This window comes from Anolis sagrei, chromosome 4 (assembly GCF_037176765.1).
Source record: "Anolis sagrei isolate rAnoSag1 chromosome 4, rAnoSag1.mat, whole genome shotgun sequence".
In the NCBI taxonomy this organism is placed as follows: Eukaryota; Metazoa; Chordata; class Lepidosauria; order Squamata; family Dactyloidae; genus Anolis; species Anolis sagrei.
In genome coordinates, this window is record NC_090024.1 from 47,370,897 (window position 1) to 47,394,811 (window position 23,915).

The following is a 23,915-nucleotide window of genomic DNA, read 5'->3' on the forward strand; positions in this document are numbered from 1 at the left end:
TCAAGGGGAAGGCTGGTGCAGTTTTGATTCCTCCATCTCTCTCATGCAATCAATTATTTTGCCTGCATCATGATTTTGGCAGAGTAATACAATGATTTTTCTATATATATTTGTAGATGACACAGAACTAAATCTAGAAGATGCTCTGGAGCACAACACAGGTATTGTATAAAAATTGACATATATTTTATATCCTTATAATGGCTCTTATACTGAATGAGTCAGTTGAAACCTGTAAGGTCTCTTGAGGATGAGGAGGGGGACTTTTTGGTGGAGTCTGAGGTTTTTACTTCTGAGCCTGTTACTTTTATGGGGGGAAATGAAAGTGTTCCGCTGATGGGAATGTTTTGGTTAGATCTGTTGTTAGGGAAACAGAAAGTGGTTCTCATGATAATCTGCCAGGGATTCACTCTGAAAGGAATGTGGAGGAGACAGGAGTGCTGCCTATAACTCAATGATTACAGTTACAAAGAGATAGTGTGAAGCAGAGACAAATTCATTGTTCCCAGAGGCAGAAACATAAGCAAAGGGAACCCAAGTGTGAGAAAGAGTGATGTCATGAGTAAGAATTAGAATTGTTAAGCATTTTGAGATAATGATCACTGGGAGATCAATGTTGGATTTTCATAGGTCAAGTCGCCTGTCTTGGAAGCTCTGAGTTAGGAGTTCTGGTGTTTGATAATGTATCTTCCTTTCCTGTTTAAGATCAGTGCCTCTTGACTGGATTATAATTCTTGGTTCAAGCCAGTGGATTATAGTTATGTACAAGTCGTCAAGCCTTTGGATCTAGTTTTGCTTTAAGTGTTGAAACTCCTGCATTACAGTTTCTTGTTTTTACCTTTTGGGATTTTGGTTTCATATTCAGAGTTGTCACTTCTATTGGTTTCACTCAAGAATATCAAACTTTTTGATATACCGTACTAGACGACTGGGGCTATAAGATGACCCCCCCCCCCACTTTTATACACAAAATAGAGAGTTAGGGATATACTCACCTTTTAAGATGACTCCGCATTCCAGCCAGGTGGTTTCTTTTTCCTGTCCTCTAAGCCAGATGTGCGGTTGCTCCTGGGCCTCTGGGCTGCTTCCTGCACCACCTCTGGAAGGGCCTCCCGCGCTGCTCAGGCCTCTCTCCTTCCTCCTGGCCCCACTTTGCTGGCATCGCACCTCTGCCTCCCAGCCCGGCCAAGCCTCGTGAGAAGTGCCTCTTCTCCCATGAGACAACGTTGTCTCATGGGAGAAGAGGCGATTCTCACGGGGCCTGGCCAGGAAGAAGGAGAGCGGCCTGAGCAATGGTGGTTTCTTTTCCTAGTCAGGCCTCGCGAGAAGCGTCTCTGCTCAGGCCACTCTCCTTCTTCTCGGCGAGGCCTCACGAGAAGTGCCTCTTCTCCCGCGAGACAAGGAAGGCAGCCAGGAAGGGAGGAAGGATGGGGAACCTGCCCGGGAGGCCGCCATGAGCCAAGGAGCAGGAGGCGGAGGAGGAGTAGGGGAGCCCAACGATGACTTGGAGCAGCTTACATGGGGCCAAGCCTGAACAACATATTACAGCAAAAATAAAACCAAAACATAAGCAACAAACAACAGCATCAAAATTACATTAAAAATATATTAATACAGAACCAAAATAACATTACAATAAACACAATCGCAGAGACAATATACTATTGGCATGGCTTGGGGCTTAGTATTGTAAGTTCAATTGAAATGCAAGTGTGACACCCATTGTATAGATGCTGAAAGTATTCAAAGGGACAGCTGGTGCAGTTTTGATCCTCCCCCTCTCTTCCATGCAATCAGTTAATTGCCTGCAACATGATTTTGACAGAGTAATACAGTGATTTTTCTATATTTATTTGTAGATGACACAGAATTCAATCTAGAAGATGCTCTGGAGCACAACACAGGTATTGTATAAAAATTCTGCGTATATTTTAATATTTTTAATATTTTTATTATATATCTTATATTGAATGATTGAAGGGGTCTACTGAATCCTGTCAAAGGTGGAAGGAATCGTGATTTTGACAGGGTAATACAGTGATTTCTCTCTCTATTTTTGCATAGATGACACAGAATTAAATCTAGAAGATGCTTTGGATCATGCCACAGGTATTGTATAGAAATCTTAATGTATTTTATGTCTTTAAAATACCTCTTATATTAAATGTTGCATCATGTACTAGTTAAGAAAATGTTGCATGAATGTTTCACAAATTTATGTTTGGGCTTAGGTTGAAGGGATGCATAAGTACTTGTTTCATACAGATACTAAATGTAAGCTCCTCTTCCATTCTGATCTTGGTGTCTTAGAGCAGATCTCTTCTGGGAAGTGGGCAAAAAGGATCTGTTAGGCCCTGGATAGAACTTGAAAATAAATATGTGTGTGAGAAAGAGAAAATGCTGTGTTATCAAGGCACTTCTATTAAACATTTTTAGCATTTCATATAGTTTAGAGAATGTAACTTCTGAGTTCCTAAGTATTTTTTAATCTGTTGATGTTTTAATGACTTTAAAGCCTGTATTAAGTGTTCACAGTGCTAACAGCCAGAAGGAATCTCTGCATGTGTTGGCAGACGTAATTAGTTACTATCACCTTCAATTAAATTTGAGAGCCGGAAGGGCACCACCTTAGCCTAGGTGGTACAGTGTTCATAAAGCAATAATAACTTCGGCTTTTTTGTTGTTGTTGTTGTTGTACACCTTTAAAGAATTTTTGACTTTTAGTGACCAGATTTTTTCAGAGAGTTTTGACCTTGCCTTCTTCTGAAGAGTGTGACTTACCCAAGATCACCCAGTGAGTTTCCATGGCTTAGTGGGGATTCAAACCCTGGTCTCCAGAATCATAGTCCAGTGCTCAAACTATTACACCATGCTGGCTCACAACTTTACTTTGAACTGCCCACCTCACTCCCTCCAACCCACTCGTTTCTCATAGCTGCCTTTACTTTTGCCAGTTGGCATCAACTATAACTTCAAAATGTGTGCTCTCAGGAGCAAATTCTATTAGTGAGACAAAGCCAAAAGGGTGGGACCGAATATGTCAACACGTTTTAGCATAAAACATTTCTGCCAGTAATTAAGCCTTAGAAGATGCATTTAACCACTTTGAATAGGGAAAGAACAGTATAAAAGGTGGGAAACCATCAAATGAAAAAAGCTGGAAACAGGTGACAACATATATACCACAATAATATAAAGCACATAGGGGAAATGCTACAGCGTAGGTCTGAGATTTCCGACATTGATTAAGGCTAAGTAGAACTATTTAATTCTAATATAGTTGTGTATGTCATCTGTTGGGCTCTGCTTTCCATGGTCCTTACTTTGCCTAACTCTAGTTAACAGATGACAATATTTGGATTCTAAGGAAGAGTAGATAGCAGCCAATTGCTTATGTACATTAATATTCTGCATATTTACTAACCATTTTCAAAAGATACAAGACTATGTGGATGAACGTGGTATGTTGTTTTGTTGCTTTATTGTAACAGTTGATTATGAACAATGTGTCAGTCTAGCTTAACATTTGAAAATAATGTTTGAAATGATATTTCTTGTCCTCCTCAAATACACATGAAATTGTTCACAAATGCTTTCCTGTGATAATTCTAATGTTAGATGGCTGAAGACATTTGCTGCATGAGGCTAAAGGGAAGAATGTCTTTTTAATTTGTTTTCTGTTTATAGAATTTGACTAAATGGATATTTGAATTTTATTTCAATACCGGTGATGGAATAGCACCTTGCAACTTGTCTGAGTTATATTTCTCTATGCATGACATACCACTGCCATATATGGTATAACTACTGAGTGACCACATATTTATAAAATAACATTTAGAATAAAAAAGTGAGAGTTTAATCTCTTCTCATTAAATTTAATGGTGTCATAAAAAGATGAGACCTCCATAGAAACATCCCAGTTTTTGTAGTGTACCTAAGACATTGAACCTGCAAGGAGAAAAATCAGCTAACTTTTTGCTTCTGGTATTAACACAGTTAATACTAGTTCGTGGCTCTTCCCTCACTGTCTTGCAGTGCAGTTGAAAGCATGTTTGCTTAACTAAATTATACAGAATTACATATATACATGTCTAAATAATTGTCTTCCCTAGGCTTTTTTGAGGCTCTCCAGCATAACTTCATGGGATTCCTCGGCTGGAAGTCCTCAATTTCAGTAGGGTGCTGGTTATCCAAAATGAGGTTCAGGAATGTATCTTTCATGGATAAGGGTGTCATATTATGGATAAGGGTATGCCATACTGAGATATATAAACACATAGATTTATTGTGAAGTAAGGCAATTTGTACTTAGTGAAGTTTGTGGTGTAAGTAATTTTAAAATTGCAGTCTTACTTCCTTGCTGATTGACATGCTTAAGGTGGTCCTGCACAAAGTATGCAGGCCTGTTAAATCTTCCCAATTCAAAACCTCACATTACTTCTGTGAAAGTGTTAAAGGAATACCCAGACCATAATATCTGTTGTTTTTTCAATATTGGTACTGGAGTCCATGAACACTCTAACACTCTAATAATGACGTTATATATGTTGTTTGTTGATTTGTCCTGTCTGATCGTTAATTGTTGTGGATCAACGTCGCCGATCCTGTTGTTGTATTGTCTTGTTTTAATTGCACTGTAAACCGCATTGAGTCGCCTGCTAAGGGCTGAAAAATGCGGTATAAAAATGAAGTAAATAAAATAAATAAATAACATCCATAAGTTTCATTTTATTATTTAAAACCCATCTTTGTTTTGATATGGAAACCACAAAAATACATACTTCTATCTCCTCCCTTGCCTTTCCTGCTATCTCACTCCCCCACCCCCATCTTTCATCTCATCCCAGCACCCCCATGTCATTCCATCTAATTTTATTTACGTTGTGAACCAGCTATATAATAGTTTTAGACAAATAGCGTTACATGGCATGATTGTACACTAACAAAAATAATTTATGCTTTAAACATGTATTTTTAGTTGCTCCTGTCTAAATGTGATTTTATTGTTTTCCTTTATTGTTCACTATAGCTTTTAACTTATGCAATCTTTTTTAGATTTAGAAAATGAAGACATTATTGAGGTTCATGATACTGGTAAGTTGAATATGATCTACTATGAAAAATAATCTAGGAATTGTTTACATAGCCGTTCCTTTGTCCCGTCAGAGAAAAGACAGCGTGTTGCAAGTCAAACATACAGCATTGGGATTATATGTCCCTACCCTACTTTATTTATTTAAGTCCAGTTTTTGGTGCCGTGATGCTTGTTTGTTTCCCTTTTTGTTGAAATAAAACTGATTTGGATTTCTTCTGTGTGCTAGAGTATATACCTTTGTGTGAAACTTTTCTGTTAACACACTCAGTCTGTTTCTATTAATGTTTATAGCATGGGACCTTTCCTACTTGTTTTCTTCAGCTGTAAAGCCTTGCACCAATGTTTTCTTGTGCATTAGATTATAATGTTCTCTTTTCAGATGAAGAGCCTTTCACTGAATATCACCATGAAGATATAAAAGGTGAAAATATAGAATGTTTAAACTAGAAGACAGAATTATTCTTATTACTGGATTGAATAAATGCTTTGTTCAGTAGCAGCTGCATGTTACATGTATCATGTTACATCCTAGAAAACTGGAAAATAATAATAATTTATATGGGTACATAAAGTGAATCAGTACATGGGTAGAGGTATAACGTATGATAATCTATACACAGACATCTTCTGTTTGCGTGTGAGAATGTGTCTTCAAATTATGTATTGACTTATGATGACTTATTGGCTTATGGTTTGCTGTTGTTTTCCTCTGAAATATATCCTATGATATCTGGTATTCCTTGGTAGTCTCCTGTCCTAATGCAAATCAAGCTGACTCTGCTTAACTTCAATTACTTTTCACACAGCAATGTCGTTATGTATATAGGGCCCTCAGTTGCATTTCTGAATAGATTGAAAATATAAAATACTTCTCACATTAGCATTCTGCTGTGATGTGTAATTTAACACATTTTCCCCTAAGTAACTTGTTTCTGTAACTGTTATTTTTGTTAGCTAAAGTACTTGTTTCTCATTATATATCTAGGAGAACCAATTGACAGAACGGAACACAAACATGAACGTGAGTTTTTTTAAAAAGCTATTCATTTCTGTTTAGTGGAAATATAAAATATTCAAACCAAAAAACTCCCATATTGATATTTTTATATCCCGTTCACCTCCTCATTTTTGAGAGAGGAGAACTGACACTAGTAGAGAAATATTGGCAAAATATTTCCAGAAGAATCATGTTATTATCTAAATGCAATGGTTGACACTGCTGTGAGGCTGCACTAGACAAAGACAATTTGCCAGAGGTACAAAATCCAATTTTTTTCTCATTACCTCCCACAAAGTGATAGTGAACTCATCATTCTTTTTATGCATATGACATGTGATTACAGTTTGGAATATATAGAATATACACGTTACCATTAGCCCTTTAGTATGTGCATTGATTCCTTTTAGTTTCTCCAATTCTTTGTGTCTCTGTGGCAGCAGTACACTGCCAAAATGCATTCCTTAATAACAACAACAACATGTTCTCAAATAACTTTATGTTTAATAAGTAGTCATATTTCCTCCATGGTTGTACTCTAAAAGCAACCTTATGTGCAGTGTTAAATAGGTGAAGAATTTCCCAGAGCATACCTCCAGGCATAGAAAGGTTTTGCTGCTTTTTTTTTTTTTTTTTTTTTTTTGGTCCAGCTGCTATAAGAAGAACAATACCCAAATAATGGCATATAAACACTATCAGGGCCCACACATCATTGAAATCAATGTAGTATTTTCTTTTAATGCTCTTGATTTCCTCAGGCTACGTTAGAATAGCAGGGAACCTTTTCACTCTTCTTTATGCATTGGAAATCTAGTATAATGCCACATTTTAAACTTTGTGTATTTAAATACATTATAACTGTATCCTCAATTCGCTTCTGACATAATAAATAAATAAATAAATATACATTGGGTTTTCTGTGCCAAGTGAGACTTGATAACGTTGGTGTTGTTACCCCTTAAGCCTCGATAGAAATCCTTGTTACAATTTACCAGGATATTTCCATTTTAAAATCTGGTTGTCGCTTTAACCAAAGCATATTATCTAATTTATTAACATTATTTTCCCTGCCCCATAGATGAAACAGAAGATCCAAATTCTTTTACTGAACATATTGAATCAGGTATGTGTGCATAAATTCTCCTAGATGGGGAATATGATGCAAGTGAAATAGTTGATAAATATAAAACTTTAATTGAGGCAATTTTCATAAAGTGCTATTATCAGTCGTCAATAATTATATGCAACTTTAAAATAATGTGAATTCTTAAGAGTGATGTAGTTCAAAGTTATCTGACTGCCTTTCAGTATACAGATATTGTATCACCTTTGAGACTCCTATAAAGAAGGTTGCAGCATAAGTTTATGTAATAAGTTTTTAACTGATTATGTGTGTGTATAGGTTCATGAAATCATGTTATCTGAACATAGCTTTACTCTTTTGCAAGCTCTAAAACTAATCAGATAATCTAGATTGTTTGCATATTATTTGTATAGTTGTTGAATATGTACATATTTTAGATAAGCATATACTTACCAGTTATCTGAGAAATACAAAAATATATAAGGGCAGTGGTGATGTCTGGTTTCCACGCTGTACAACCATGTTCTAGCAGCATTTCTCCTGATATTTCGCCATCATCTGTGGCTGGCATCTTATATAACGGCAATTTGTCAATAACCCTTCACTGTGCCAAGAAAAGAGAAGGTATTTACTTAATTGAGGGCAAGGCTATGTAACTTAATCATGGAAAGAAAAGTTGTAATGTGACATATTAAAGCTGACATGCGTGAACCTGATCTTTCTCCTCCCTTCTCATTTTTTAGCGTAAGAATCAATCTAAGGTTGAGCTATACTAGTATGGACATAGTGTAATCTGAAGACAAGCATTGGCAAAAGGGAAGGGCACATAATATTTTTCTCTTGGTTTTTTTCAATAGTTTCACAACTATTTTTACCAGTCTAAATAATGAATATGTGTTTGGCATTTCATGGGTAAGATGAGCACACTTAATCCCTTTATGCGAACTATATTTCTACTTCAGATCTCACAGATATGCACACACCTATCGCTGAGATTTGTAGCTTCTTGTTGAGGCCTTGGTTCCTACACCAAGCCCTCTACTGAACATATAGCAAGACAATTTAAGCTGGTAGTCCTAAGAATCATTAGATTTGTCTCCTATTTTCATCTTTTGGGTTCCAGGATGCTCCTCTGTTGTATTTGATTTCATACTCAGCATTCAGGCTAATCAAAGAGTGAAATTTACTAGCCGACCTGTTTTAATGTTTTTTTTTTTTTTTCATTTCCAGAAACTGTTGTTAACTCCGTCCACACAGTTGAATAAAATCCCATATTTTCTGCTTTGAACTGGAATATATGGCAGTGCGAACTCAGATAATCCAGTTCAAAGGAGATATTGTGAAATTTTCTGCCTTGCTATCATGAGTTATATGGCTGTGTGGAAGGGCCCTTACATTACTTCAGAATTATTTTTGCATAATTTCAATGCATAGTTACTTTTAATTAAATCATCATTTTTGAATCGTACCATACATAATTCTATTCTGTAGTGTAGATGTGATCAACCATCCTCCCAAGTTCATAAAATTATTGCTAAATTGAGAATTTGACTTTTTTTAAACAACAAAAAAAACCTTGTACGCATTATGATTTTAAAAAATGTGGTGGCTGTCTTGTTTGCTTTAAATTACAGGCAGTCCCCAAGTTACAAACAAGATAGATTCTGTTGGTTTGTTCTTAAGTTGAATTTGTCTGTAAGTTGAAACATGTACTTTTTAAAATGTAGTTCCATCCATACACACACACACACACGCACACACACATACATGCATGCTTAAGAAAATGTTAACACCCCTGTGGTGTTTGTTTTGCTGTCTGTGCCCTTGTTCAGAAGATTTTGCCTTACTTTCTGTGAGAATTGGATTTTGAAAAAAAAATGGCTTGGTGGTAAAACTTCAGTGGAGACACCTTTTCCGCATGACAGTGAATTTACTGTCTGAGAAGCAGATTTATCTCACTTCCTGTTGTCTCACACCCGTTCTTAATTATGAGTTGTTTGTAAGTTGGATGTTTGTTACTCAAAAACTGCCTGCACTGGGAATATTAATAATTTTATAAACAAAAGCTTATGGCATTGTAGAATAACACATTTTTAAACTTGTTCACAGAAGATGAGAGAGAACATACGGAAGACCATGGAGCTACTCAACCTCATGAGACAGGTTTGTAGAATACCTTTCTACAAAAAGCACTGTAGTGTTGTATACTAGTTTGCTAAATTTCTGTAGCTTTACATACTAATGCTCATACTATTAGTACTATACTATTTATTTATTTATTTATTTACAACATTTATATGCCACCCTTCTCACCCCAAAGGGAACTCAGAGTGGTTTACATACAAATTACATTATTACCATAGTACTAATAAATCATTCATAATATTAGTATTATATAATATTATATTGTACTATATATACTACCATACTTCGGTGACATCAAAACTTTTATCTAGTTAAGCAATTTTGTGGTTATTTGATGATGCATATAATGATATGACATTAATGGAAATGTTTGACACTAGAGTCTAACACTAGAATGTTTGATCTAATAGAAACTTCTAAAAAATTCTGTCCTATAGTAAATTGCTTCTGCAGCTTGGTAGGGGGTGGGGAAAAACTATAGGGAAATGGCTTATGCCAAAAGAGAGAGAGGGAAGGTGTGTGTGGAAAGAGTCTTACATAGAAAGACATTGCAAAAAGCATGACTATGTTGAGTCTAGTTTTCTCAGTTCTTCTGAAGAAGGTTTTAGTTGAAATGACTTTGGGTCTAATGAACTGTTTTCCTGAGCACTATTTATTTTCTGTCTGTTGTCATAACATAGAAAAGGTGCACAGTTGAGATCATATAAATCTCTCTCCTCAGGGTTTAATATTAGATAAGAAGGACCCATATGGAAAACAAAGGTTAGCAATTGGCAAATGAGTAGTACTAGTGAGCGGTTGGGAATTAATTAATGATGCTAAGTGATAGAGTGGATGAACATTAGATAATGTCAGACCTGCAAATATGATTACTTTAAATGATTCAGGAAAGATTTTGTTTTAATGATTTCATCTTGAGAAGTTACATGAAAATGAAAAAGGGGGATATAATTTACAAGATTAAATAAAAATACATTATTTCCTGCCTTGTGAGATACACATTGCTGCAACAACTGTTAAAGCCCATCTGCACGCTGAATAGTTACAGACCTAAGAAGCTGTGCATCAAACAAACTGTATTTACTAACGAGCAGCAGCAGTAACGAAAAAGTAGTCAATGCATAGGTAAACGATAATAATGAGTAGTGTGTTGCAATGCACCTTGTGACTCTATGGTAAATTAGGAGTGATTGCTTTTAGCTCACTTAAATGACAAGCATTATGCTTGTAGAATAGTTAGTATAAAGTGAATAATAAATTTTGTGGGCCACAACTCCTAGACCTCTCCCCCTCTCCCAAGCCAGCATGACTCCCTCCTGCGAGTCCCTGATATTTTTTTCCATTTCAAAGTATCCAAGAAGCGTGCTCTACAACATTTCTGCTTCCTCTGTTTAATGTAAGCTTATCTTATACTTGAGTTCTCTGCTTTTTCCAACTTAGAAGCTAGCACGCACATTCTTTTTGCAAAAACAATATCCTTTTTAATACTTCTATACCATGTGTGGTTAAAAAATTATTTAGGCAGTGTACATTGAAATAGCTACAATAAATGTATAGATATTTAGCAAGCCACTAGGAGGCCTGCTTCTCCTTAGAAGAGAAAGAGCTGATAAGTAGAAATGTGAGGCTTGAGAAGAAAACTTAAAAAACAGATAAACATACTGTCTTAAGTCTGTGGAAACAAGTTTTGAATCAGGCTTGTCTTATACCAAGTTAAACCATCTTGTCCAATATTGTCTATACCTGGAATGATCTTCCAGATATTGTTAGACTTCAAATCCTATCAGTTCAAGGAAATATCATAAGTTACTATGATCTTGCAACATATCGACATGGAATGGCAGTCTTTCTCAATGGTTGTGAGTGACCTATAGATTTTCTATAATCCTAATAGCTCTGTATTATCCAAGGGAATAATGTTTCTGTACCTGTACCTGAAAGCATTTGGTATTATTTTAATTTAATCTACTGACCTTGCTGTTCCTCTGTGATTAAAGGAGAAGGATGTGGCAGTGAAATGCAGATTCATTATGGGACTTAACATGCTCTTTAGTCTTTAAATAGGATTGAACATTTCTCTAATATTTGTTAGTTTTTCTGTATTCATGTTAAGAAGTCAACTGACTCTTTGACTGCAGGAGTAAATTAAATAAGATGTGGATCGTATGTCAAGTTCTCTTTCATATTATGTAGCTTTTCTGAATCAATAAACAGGTTAAAACACCAATCATAAGGAGGATTATTTTTAATCTCTGAAATGAGACAACATGAGCTATTTTCAGTCTACCACATCAAAAAACTTCACCATATTATCTCCGGTACTGTTCCATTATCTGGATGGACTCCAAAAGGGGGCTTAGACAGAGAAGAATAGTCCATTTTGCTGGTGGGGCAGGGGGGAGTTGAAGGATGAAAACCATTTCTCCCATTTTCCCCGGTTATCCCCCCCCCCTTCTTTCCCATGTCCTAAACAACATTTGTTTTGAGTACGGGTGGGTGGGAGGAATAATAGGAAAACAGCGGGAAATTTAATTCCTTCAACTCCCCCCCCCCCCCCCGATACAGCAATTTGCTAGGCATTGAAAGTACATATAATTCTTAATTTTGCATTTAAAAATGTACTTTCTTCAGTTGTTATCAGTGTGCATATTGGTTTGTAAAATACTGTAAAATGACTTCCATCCACATTTTTTTTTTGGCCACAATGGCTTTGTAATAAATGTGAAATGCTTGGTCTGTAACGTTTTCTGTTATTGTTTCAAATGATGTGTAATGCAAGGTAGCAAATAAGGTATTTATGTTATTTAGTGGTGCAGTAGGGTGCTAAATTATGTTTAAGGGAGAGAAAAAATCTCACTTAGAAACTGGATAAAGAGTCAGGACTTATATGCTGCTTGAATATACAGATCACGGGAACTGGAAAAATACTAGTGATTGCTGCTTGTGTCTTGCTTGAAGGATTTCCTTTGGTACCTTGGTTGCTAGTATTGTTTAGGTACTGTGGGAAAACAATGCAGGGTCTTTGATTTAATGCTGCAGGGCCCTTATGTTTTGAAATGGCATGTCCAGATAAGATGAAAAGCCTTCTGAGCACTGGGTTGTTGTAGGTTTTTTCAGGCTATATGGCCATGTTCTAGGGGCATTCTCTCCTGATGTTTCACCTGCATCTATGGCAAGCATCCTCAGGGGTTGTGAGGTCTGAGGATACTTGCCATAAATGCAGGTGAAACATCAGGAGAGAATGGCTCTAGAACATTGCCATATAGCCCGAAAAAACTTACAACAACCCAGTGATTCCAGCCATGAAAGCCTTTGACAATACATTCCTCTGAGCACTGCCAGAAAAGACAGAGAACCTCGGCTACTTATAGCATAGTTCATCGTTCCAGCTCTTTGGTTGCACAGTTGTGCAAAACTTCTTCCTTTTCTTCTAGTTTCACTTCCCAAAGGTCACAGGGTGATAAGACACATTTTTCTTTGCCCCTTGATTGGGTCGTGGTTTCCATATGCTGCCTATGCCCTTCTGGTGGCATGGCCTAATCAGGCTTCTCCCACCATGCTCTGCTTGGAGTCTGTGGAATTTTTTTATTTTTATTTTTTGCTGTTGGCAGAGTTGACAGAGGCCTTTCTTATTGCAAGCTGAATGCATTGGTTCTCAACTTACGAGTCCCTAGATGTTTTGACCTACAACTTCCAGAAATCTCAGCCAGCTTACCAGCTGTTAAGATTTCTGGAGGTTGAAGGTCAAAACAACCGGGGACCCACAGGTTGAGAACCACTGCCTAATGTGAGGAAAATTTTTCATCTGTAAAAAATATGCAAAATCTGTTCTCTCCTTCCTTAAGTCTGCCTTTGTTGACAGCAATATATATTTCGCCTTCATTATGCATACTGTTTGTTACAATGAAAGATATTTTTCTAGTACAGATTAGGAATCATTCCAAACTCCAGGGAGCTGTTGAACTGCCGCTCTCAGCATTCCTCACCATTAGCTCTTCAAGTTGGAGCTACAGTTCAACAGCTGGAGGGCCACACGATTCCTGGCCATTTTTAGTGTGTATGTTTGGATGGGGGTGGGTGACAGAGAGATGACGTTGAATAGAGTGACTTGGAAGGAAAACATTTTAGTTTCATTGCTCAGTTTCAACTCCAAAGGCCCATTTTCTAAGTCTCTTCTTGCCTCTCTTTTTCCATAGATAGCAACTTTGTGTTTAACTGCTTAGTTGTTCAAAAAGATAGATAGATAGATAGATAGATAGATAGATAGATAGATCTAAATAAAACACAATGTTCCAAAGTTGCATATTATTTTTAAAATATTTTGTATCCTGGTTGGTCCTCTAATTTAGATCTCCCCTTATTTTTTCAGATACTTAAAGCTTCAAAAAGAATGTCCCAACATCAGGAGGACCAGCCTAAACCATACTCTACCCAGTGGGAGCAGATCTTTGTTCTAGACTCTTTCTGACATAACCAACCCAGCAATTCATAAATGTAGGGAGGAAAAACACTAAAAGGCATTTCACAAGTGGTGACATAAGACTTTCATCTAGGATGTGTGGATTATAATTTTTTTCAATACAGTGCAGAAAACAGTAGAAGGCTTTAAAAAAAAAGCATAGATTTTTCATTCATTTTATAGATACAGGATTTTTTAAAGTCACTTGTGAAACTGCCTGAAACCTAGAAAAAGTGCTCAGTTGACATTTTAGTATACCTTTAGCATATATTTAGATATAATATCTTTCTATCTTTTGTAGCATTTAGTATATGGCAAAACTTTATTTTCCCCTTATAACTGACCAAGTAGTTAGCGGTTTCTGAATTTTATATGTGCTGTTCACACAGTTGTTAACATGCTATTTATAATGTAGCAGTAAATGATTTGAAAATTTAATATATATCTATCTGTTGACATAGTAAAACTGGGAAATAATTAAGCGTTAGCAAGATTTTCAAATGTGATAAGAGTAATAATTTGATGTATTTAAATTTATTATGGCAAACACTAGTAAAATAGCTGTGAAATTTAGGTTTGGACCAATATATATTGGTTTTGAATATAATTATTTTGAACTTCGGATAAAAGGTAAAGCAAGTATCCTGATCCTAGACACACACAAACAAGGTTGTTATTTTTTTCTTTTTCTTTTCTTTTCTTTTTTTTTTTTTTTTGCAGGGAGAGAGTTGCTTTCAATTTTTGGTTGTGATTGTTCCTTCATGAGGAGCATTTGGTACTAAACTGAAGTAAAAACACTGAATAATTCCATAACAATTTGGATGTTTTAGAGTGGAAACATCCTTCTGATATCTGTATGTTCTTTATGACATTTTTGTTTTTTGTTTTTTCCTTTGGTTTGATGATGTCTGAACTGCAATTTCAGTAGGATGTTACTGGATAAAGTATTGTAGCACATAAATACATAAGCTACATTACTGCAACCAGCTGTTCAGTAATACACTTTTTTAAATGAATTAGGATTACATCAGAGGCAATGATTTCAGGGTTCCGAAATTTGACTGATTGATCTTAATTTATATGCTTTACCAAAAATGGCTTGTTATAAATCAGTATTTATTAATGAATTCCTTTTTATGCATGAGTGGAAGGAAACTTTAACAGAGGTGATATGTTAGATAACTGTTGAGTGGTGCTGATCCGTAATCTTAAAGCCACATTAGTTTAGTTATTTTATCTTTTTATGGCTCAGGAATAGTTTGCATAATGATGCTGTTGCTTAGAAAAACTATTTGACAATCTCAGTTTAAACGAGATACACTTTAGTACCATTGAAGTCAATGGAAATTCACTAAAATTGTAGTAGAGTGTGTGACTTGAGAATTTAGCCAGTGCTTGGATTTAGCTGACTTAAAAAAAATAGGAATAGTTTTGAGAAATGCAGTATGTGCATGTTTTAATATTAGGGTCCAAGGTATTAAGACATCTGTACAGTGAGAATGTGCAGAAAGAATGTGCCCTACATTGCCACAAACATGGTCCTTTCCCACATGGTCACCTTACCTGAGAATAGAGGAAGGGAGTGCCCATGTCATAACAAAGCCCTTGTTTTCCCTTTCCCCCTTCAGTGTGTATGTGCTGACTCAGTGCTGAAATAGTAAAGGAAAATAGGAATGCAGGAAGAATCATGCCATATGAATTTATACATGTCAGGAAACCGTGTGTCCATGTTGGCTGAGACAGCATTATTCTTCATGGAGAAAAATATTACCTATTTCTAAGTGACAAAGCAATATCTTTTTATAAAGCCATATATTTTAAAGAAATGGGATTAAATATGATTGTGTTTGGCAAATTAAAATTAATTTTGTATAATGGTGACAATATATTTTTAGAATGCTGGAACAAGAGGATTATTATGCTGTGATCATTTTTTTAAAAAAATCTGATAATTATATGATATGTTTACATGACTGTGCCATGAGAGGCAAGGTGAAGGGGATTTTTAAGAGATGTATTTTTTCTTCTGTGTTAATGTTTGCAGCAATAAAGTACAGAAGAAACTTTGTCACTGGTGGAATCATTATTGTCAACCATTATTCTGTTTCCTTTATCATCTCCCATTTGAAGAACTAGTTGACTTTATTATCTAACCTACGTCTGGCTCAAAATAGTTTCGTGTTTGTATGTGTATGCATTTTAGGGGCTCCTATTTACTGTAAAATATGGAATGGATTGGTTTTAAAATATTACCTTGAGGAGATAATGTAGGGGACATAAATCTTCACTCATTCCAAAACCAAGGAAGCCATTTCAGTTATTTTCTCTTAACTGGATGACAATACGAGGAAATCTGCACAGCTATTCCCAAATCATGGTTTCTTTTGGGAAAATTGCTTACATAGGAACTGTCTATATTTTCTCTGTACAGGAAACACGTTTTAGGCAGAAAATTTGTTTCCACATTTTTACACAAAATACAGTTTCCTCTGCAAAATTACTGCTTTTATCACAGAAAACAACTTTTCTACACCAAAATACACGGTATGTGCAGAAATAAGCTTCTGTATTTTGAACAAATATTTTTTCCTGATACAACTTGGGGTATCTGCTGTTTACATTTCCTAAAAAAGCAAACAGGCATTCAATTGCTAACTGTGTAAATGGTTTTGGGTCTTAAACTCAATGGCCTATAGAACCATTGTGCCTAAAAATAATATGTAAAACTTGGATAATTCAAACTATCTATGTTCCTTCTCCTTAGCAGACACGTAAAGAATGAATACTCTTCACATTTCTATTCATGAACCAATCTTGAAGAGTTAAAACCAGTACTTTGAACTGGGCTTGGAAACAAACTGACAGCTAATGCAGATTGGGAATAAAACAGCGTACTATGATTGAATCAGCTAGATTGAGTTTAAATAGTTGTCTCATTTTGGATAAATTGAAGTTTCCAGACACTGCAGTAATTCAAGTGGGAAAATGTAGAACCAGTAGCAAAATTACTTCATTCTATGTAAACTTATAGTTAGTGTATCAACTCCATCCAATGACAGTGTTGGAGCATGTATTGACTATGACCCTGAACATTAAGGGGAAATGCAGCTCTATCAAAAACCATTCACAGAGTATCTACATCTTGTCTGGCTTGGTCCCAGTTTATTGGGCCTCATCCGATCTTCTATCCTTACTAAACAGCTATTCAGAGCATCATGTGTCTCATGTATTAGATGAAAGAAAAATCTATCATTGAGTGCCATATATACTGTTGACACCTCTTCCCATGTTCATGGACAATCTGACCCAGTCATTTAATGTAGAGGTTAAAAAGCATGGGAGATAGAACAAAACCATGAAGTACCACATAGCATAACTGCATAGGCTAAGTAGTCTAATGATCCTAGAACATCACCTTGAAAGCATGAGTAATAGAACTATAAAGTCATATCATGAATCCAAGCAGTAGCTCTCCAGTTAATTTTTTTAATTAGCTTAAATTAAACTTAAATTAAACAGTGGCAGAGTCATGCTAGTACAATATTCCACATCAGATACAGAAAGTCTTAGATTCAAGGAAACGAACAAGGTTGTTTTCCCCAAACTCTTACAAGAGAGGTCACTCCCTAATGTGGCCAAAGTAGACTCTACTTCAAACCCAAATAGATTAATTTCATCCAGGAGAGCCTTTAGTTGTCCAGTTGCTTGAACACCTTGCCCAGGAAGGGGTTGTTGGAAGCAAGTCTATTACTTGTTTTAATATTTTGGTCTCAGTAAAAAAATTTTCAGGAGGTGCCTGCTTGCTAACTCCTTTGAAGATGCTAATATTTTTCATTCTCTCCCCACCTGACCCACCCTGACAACAACCAGTTCTCTCTTTTCTTCCATCCCCTGCCCTCCGTGGCTTCTTCATCCTCAGTGGGAGAGCACTTCTGAACGGTTTTCACAACAGTCCTCTTGCAGGGCCACCGGGCAGGGTGGGGTTGAGATGAAATTTATCACCCCACTGTTTTAAGAATATATTTTTTAGAATATTGGATTTAATTTTTCAAAATATTTGAGTGTTTCTTTAAATCATTTTCAATTTGCAATTGGTGAATCTGCAGATATGGAGTCCATGGATACAGAAGGCCAACTGCATATCTTTTTTTTTAATTCCAAATTGCAGCTGCAATAGTACAAGTGAAGTGTGAAGGAATGTCTTGTCTAATCCCCTTTCCCTGCCCAACAGAGTCCCAACAAAAATAACACTTCTTCAAAGCTACTTTTTGCCTGCAGAGAGTAGCTCCCATTGTTTCCAGTTATGAATTATGGCAGCTGCCTCTACAGTTTCCATACGAAAATTGTTGACTGCACCTGATTTTGGGAAAAACTAGGAATGCACATACTCCCATATACACTTAAGGAGCACCAATACCAATGGGAAGGGAATTGGTGGCATATGAGACCTCATTGAGTTTTGGTGTATCAAATAAGAAAACACATGCTGGATAATTAATTGCATTAAAAACAACTGTTGTCTGAAATGTTTGCACACAGTAACAACTTGCCTATTCCCAAAACTAGTTTTAAATTATTATAACAAGAATTGAAAATTGTGGCACCATAGAAACCCAAGTTATTTCCATTGGCATGAATGTGTACATGCAAGAATTATTTTATCAGACTCATGAAGTGAACCAAAAGGTAATCAGGATGATTTTCTGTTTTTACATTTGGCGGAATGTATTTTTCTCAAAACGTCATAACTAATTAATGTTATACATAGGCATTGAGGTTCCATCCCCCCAAAGTGCTGGGATGAAGCACAAAGAGAGATGAGTTTTTAAACTTTTCTGTATTAATGCTTTTGTTTAATAAAAGATATGGTGGTCAATGAAAACCTTTTTTCACGTATTACAGGACAAGAGAGAGAAACACAACAGAAAGAGAAAGGTAGGTTATATTGAAAACATGACATTCAAGCATCTACTGGCTTTGCACTGGCATCTGAGAAAGATCTGGGCAAGTAAAGTACACAGTTCTACTACCCAAATTCTGGACATGAATTTCAAAACTTATATTTTTGAGGGCCAAACTAGGTATGACACTGGAGATCTAGCATAACTTTCAACATACTTGTATTTCCATGTAATCTCCTCAGGAAAACAAATAACATCTTATGCAAATAAGGATATTTGCATAAGTTGTTATTTAGTCAGGCCGGAAACCTTATAAATGGGAAATCTTCATGAACCCCAGCATGATAAATTTGCCTTTGATAACGCATATTGCATGCCAGTTAGCCAATGGTTTCAACTATATAGAACATAACATAATTTGAAGGTAAAATTCTAGAACATAATTTCTTTCATTGGTCTGATCAGCTGATATGTGATATGGTCACTAGTAATTTAGATACGTCTATTCATTTTCTTAAGATAAATGTACAGATAAAATCAAATACAGACAATTTCTTAATTACAAACATCCGACTTACAGATAACTCATAGTTAAGAACAGGATGAGATAGCAAGATGTGAGAGAAATCTGCTTCTCAGATGGGAAATTCACTCCTGAAAGTAATCATTAGGAAAAGGTGTTTCCACTGAAGCTTTGTCACTAATCCTTGTTTCCACAGCAAGCCAAATTTTTCAAAATCCAATTATCACAGGGACAGAAAGTGAGGTGAAATCTTCTGAACAGGGGCACAGACAGCAAAACAAACACCACAGGCATGCTAACCCTTTCTTATGCTATTAATTTCATTTAACAATGAGTTTAATCCTTGTTACATTAATGATTGTGTTAATTCATCAAATAATCATTCCCTTTTATTTTTTTTCCTTGTCAAATGAGAGGAGAAGAAGAACTTTATTTTTCTACCCCACCTTCATCTCCCCAAGGGGACTCGGGGCAGCTTACATGGGGCCAAGCCCAAGCAACATAAGATTAAAAGCAAAGACAACAGCAAATTACAAATTAAAATAGCACAAACAGAATAATAGTAATAAACAGTATCAAGCAACAGCAAACCAATTTTGGAGGGGGGGGGGAAAAGGCCAACATACGAATTCATTAAAGGGTAAATAGTTCAATAAGGTGGATAGGAACATAAATGGCACAGGTGATATCATGAAAACAGAGCAATTAAACAGGATCAGGATCATCTCAGTTTAACTTACATATATGAATAATAATGTAATATAGGAATTCAGGTTAAATGGTGAAAACAGATCATGGTACAATCGTTTGTCATAGGGGTCATCAGTTGAAGGCACAACGAAACATCCACGTCTTTCGTTCCTTACGGAATGGTGGCTAGGGAGGGTGCCTGCCCAATTTCCCTGAGGAGGGAGTTCCAGAGAGGGAGGGGCACCACCGAGAGAGCTCTTTTGAGCAATTACAAAAGTACTGCCCTTGAAGTAGTGAGGAATTTTCAAAACAATTGAAGAAAAATAATATTTGGTAAAGGCAGTGCATTTTAGAAGTATTACAGAACTAAGGATTTTCTTTACCACTTCCTCTCACTCTCATGGGAGGGAGGTGGTAAATCTAACAGCCAATCAAATGTTAAATTTAAATGTAACCTGGAGCCCAAGATTGACACACACCTCCCTGCGAAAAAAGATCTGATACCCCTTAAAATTTCATCTCTTCGCCTCAATTAGTCCAACATCCCAGGGTGCATTTCCAACTGAGACCAGCACTTCCAGCATCCTGATTGGATCTATTGGTGACGCCCCCTTTGCCACAGATTAGTTTGGTGACTTTGGTGATAGAGAAAGGAAGCACAGAGAAAGCAGCAGATTTCTAGGCTCTTGTAAGTTGTCTCTTGTTCTGCCATTTATCCTGAGATAAATTCATCAGATAGAAATTCCCCCATCTCAGTGATAGCCTCTGTGAAAGCTTCTCCTCACACAAAACCCCATGGAGGAGCATCAGCTGGCCATACCATTGACCAGAAGCACAAAACTCCAATTTTTGATTGAAGTTTTAGTTATTATTTCTATTATATTTTTATCTCCATGGTTTTTGAAACAGTGACTACATAGTAGGATTGAACCAATCTGGGAAAAGGTATCTACTTCCATTTATTGGGAAACAAACCTATTAAAAGAAACAATAAAAATATATCTTTTCCCCAAAATATGAAAACTTATTTGTTTTTATAAATACATCCCCATATTTCTTTTGTAGAAACTCCTAAACATATTAAAGTTTTCTTCGGGTAAATCTAGTATTTCATTTTAATTTTTCTAGCTAAGAAGAAGAAACCTAAATTGTTGAATAAATTTGATAAAGGCATTAAGGCTGAGCTTGATGGTGCAGAGAGGCTACGTAAAAAGGTAAATTTTGAACTCAAGTGAACTCCGTTATACAATCTCTAGAGACAGCAGAAGGGTCAAGAACTTTCACTGGGCTAAATCCAGTGTTGTTACCTGGAGTGTTAAATCCAATACACAGTGAAATCAATAGGGCTCAGTTGCAAGCTAGCTGCAGTTAATGCATTTGTGCATTTCACTGTGTGTTGGATTTAGTCATGGAATCTCTGTAATATTGTATTGTTTCCCATATTTGCATACTGCTTCCTAACAAATAATCTCAATAGTATCTTAGCTTAGAAATAGTTATAATGGTATGCAAAACTATCACTTAAGTGCTTTGCACAAATGTTTTTTCATCTTGGGTACATTGCCTCAAGGAAATAAATACATAGAGTACCATGGTACTTCCAACTGTGGTATTACTAAATTCCGTGATACTATTTCACACAGAAATGTAGAGCTTTGTGAAAAAGCCAGGGGGTGAGCACTGGCAAAAAAAAATTACAAGCAAATTTGCAACTTGATATAAGAGAGTCATCTTTTAAAAATATCCTTCACTATTCATCAGCATGTCATCAGTTGACCATTAGCCAATGTGAACATACCCAGTGTTGCATAATTGTCAGTGTCTAGTCACTAACAGCTGGTTCCTACACTTACTTTCATTCACTGTGGCTTTAGCATGGGATACTTAATCATCTCTGGACCATGCAGTTTATTATAGGACTGATAGCTATGACATCTGTGAAAGAAGGTACACCCAAATACAATCATGAACTAAAAAAATAGTTCTATTACCACAGAAATTACATTATTTCTTGTTTATTTTAAAAACAAAATTGAAACTGAAGATGATTAACAAAATGTTGAAGATGATTTTGCTGCTCTTTTATACTAAAAATTACTTCAAATAATTTCAGGGGAAAGTGGAAGAAGCTTTGAAGGTATTTGAAACATTAGTAAGCAAGTATCCCCAAAGTCCACGAGCAAGATATGGAAAAGCACAGGTAAAAAGTTACAGATATAACCATGAAAGGGACAAGATTTATTCCAGGAAACAAATAAATAAAGCATTTGTGTGTTAGGAATAGTCTCTGATGGCAAAAGCACCAAGTGGTTTTATGTGTGTAAAAATGCAGAGGCAAAAAAAGTCCTTCTACTGCATGCTTAACTCTTGCTTCAAATAAGCATCCTTAGGTCTATTGAGTGCTTAATTCCTGATGCTAATGTCCCAGGTTATCTGGTAAAACTGGTCAGATCAGGGGTGGATAAAATGAGTTTTTTTTAAAAAAAATGTGGTGAGACATTTCCCCTTGAGTTACAGAAACCACAATCGGTTCAATAAATAGTCCAGAATTGTCTGATAGGATCTATAGCTCCACATAAGGCTAAGCAATGATAACATGTATCACTGACTACATTGCTTCCTTCTGCTTTTCCAGGCCCTATAGCTTGTTACGGAAGCCTCATTTATGTGTTTGCTGAGAATTGTGGCTGGTGGTTTCCATATCAGGAGAGTAATGAATCTGCCCCAGGTTTTCATCCATAATTTAAAGATGCTAGCCAAGGGGAAAATGTTAAACATACATTAGTTTGTATAGCTCCTTTAACATCTGAACTAAAATCCAGAATGATTCACCATCCTTCTGTTATTGGCCACTAACCTCCGTTGCCTACTGTTCAAGTTTTTTTTACCAGAGTCACAATTCTATAACCCACAGTGACTTCTGTATGGCCAAAGAGCTCCCCTCCCAGTTCCGTAAAACATCTTATAAAAAGAGTCAAACCTCAGGAAGTCTCCAGGACCACAATTATTGGATAATGCAATACGTACCCCTTAAATACTGTTTCATCCCTCCAATCACTTTAAATATCAGAAACCAGGTGTGTAGTCTGTGGGGTTCGGGGTGATGAGAAATGAAGCATGTGTTCTCCCTGGACTTTAAACCATGATAAAGAGGCACAAGAGTTTGGGGATTTTCTGTAATGACCCCCATCTTTATAGAATATGCATATTGCTCCCTCCCCAGCTATTTTAAAATAGTACTTGAGAACCTTGATGCTCTAGGTTCTTTATTTCAGTGTAGGCATCCTATTTAAATATGCATTTTTAATAGTTATGATCATTTAAAAATACTTTAAAGGTTAGCTATATTTTATGTATTGTGGTTTCAACATTTTGATCTCTGAACCACCTTGGAGATGCTTTAACTCAATAAGCTTACTGTTGTTGTTGTTGCTGCTGCTGCTGCTGCTGTTATTGTTTGCCTACAAGTCATTTCTGACTTATGGCAACCCTAAGGTGAAACTACCCTGGCACTTTTTTGCAAGATTTGTTAAGAGAAGGTTTCCATTAATTTCCTCCAAAGCTGTGTCCACACAGGGGAAAGGTCCAGTCCAACTCGGGTTTGGTCCGGCCAAACTTTCGTCCCCACACTGGCAGAAAACACCGTTCTTTCCTGGGGGTGGGATGTCCAGATGCCCTGCTGGACCTTCCAACAGGGCACCCAGACAGCAACAAAAAAAACAACCAGAAAAGCCTTAAAACCTAAAAAATACTTACTTGACCGCCATTACCTTTGTGTTACTCTCTCCTGGTGCATAGAAACAACACGCCAGGAAAAGGGAGAGTCAGGAGGAAAATTGCTTCTGCACCTCTTCTCCTTGTGCATCATTTCTAAGCACCAGAAGAGGAGCGGCAGTAGGGTAATGGTGGCCAGGTAAGTAATTTTTAATTTTTAAGGCATTTCTTGTTGGTTGAATTGAGATAAATTACCTCTCTTATCTCAATCTGCTTTGACTTTTCAAGCATCTGCCTGAAAAGC

The 23,915-nt window shown here is 36.3% G+C and overlaps 1 protein-coding gene across 5 annotated transcripts in view; it reads left to right on the forward strand.

The window, feature by feature from the left end:
* The window catches only part of ASPH (aspartate beta-hydroxylase), a 125,282-nt gene that overhangs the window by 62,316 nt on the left and 39,051 nt on the right, over positions 1 to 23,915 (forward strand). For all 5 annotated transcript variants that reach the window (XM_060775379.2, XM_060775376.2, XM_060775378.2 and 2 more), the window contains 11 exons: positions 117 to 161; positions 1,860 to 1,904; positions 2,065 to 2,109; positions 5,059 to 5,097; positions 5,478 to 5,519; positions 6,084 to 6,119; positions 7,174 to 7,218; positions 9,289 to 9,342; positions 18,686 to 18,718; positions 21,026 to 21,111; positions 22,011 to 22,097. In XM_060775379.2, coding sequence (XP_060631362.2) covers positions 117 to 161; positions 1,860 to 1,904; positions 2,065 to 2,109; positions 5,059 to 5,097; positions 5,478 to 5,519; positions 6,084 to 6,119; positions 7,174 to 7,218; positions 9,289 to 9,342; positions 18,686 to 18,718; positions 21,026 to 21,111; positions 22,011 to 22,097 — 557 coding nt within the window. The remainder of the gene's footprint in view (positions 1 to 116; positions 162 to 1,859; positions 1,905 to 2,064; positions 2,110 to 5,058; positions 5,098 to 5,477; positions 5,520 to 6,083; positions 6,120 to 7,173; positions 7,219 to 9,288; positions 9,343 to 18,685; positions 18,719 to 21,025; positions 21,112 to 22,010; positions 22,098 to 23,915) is intronic.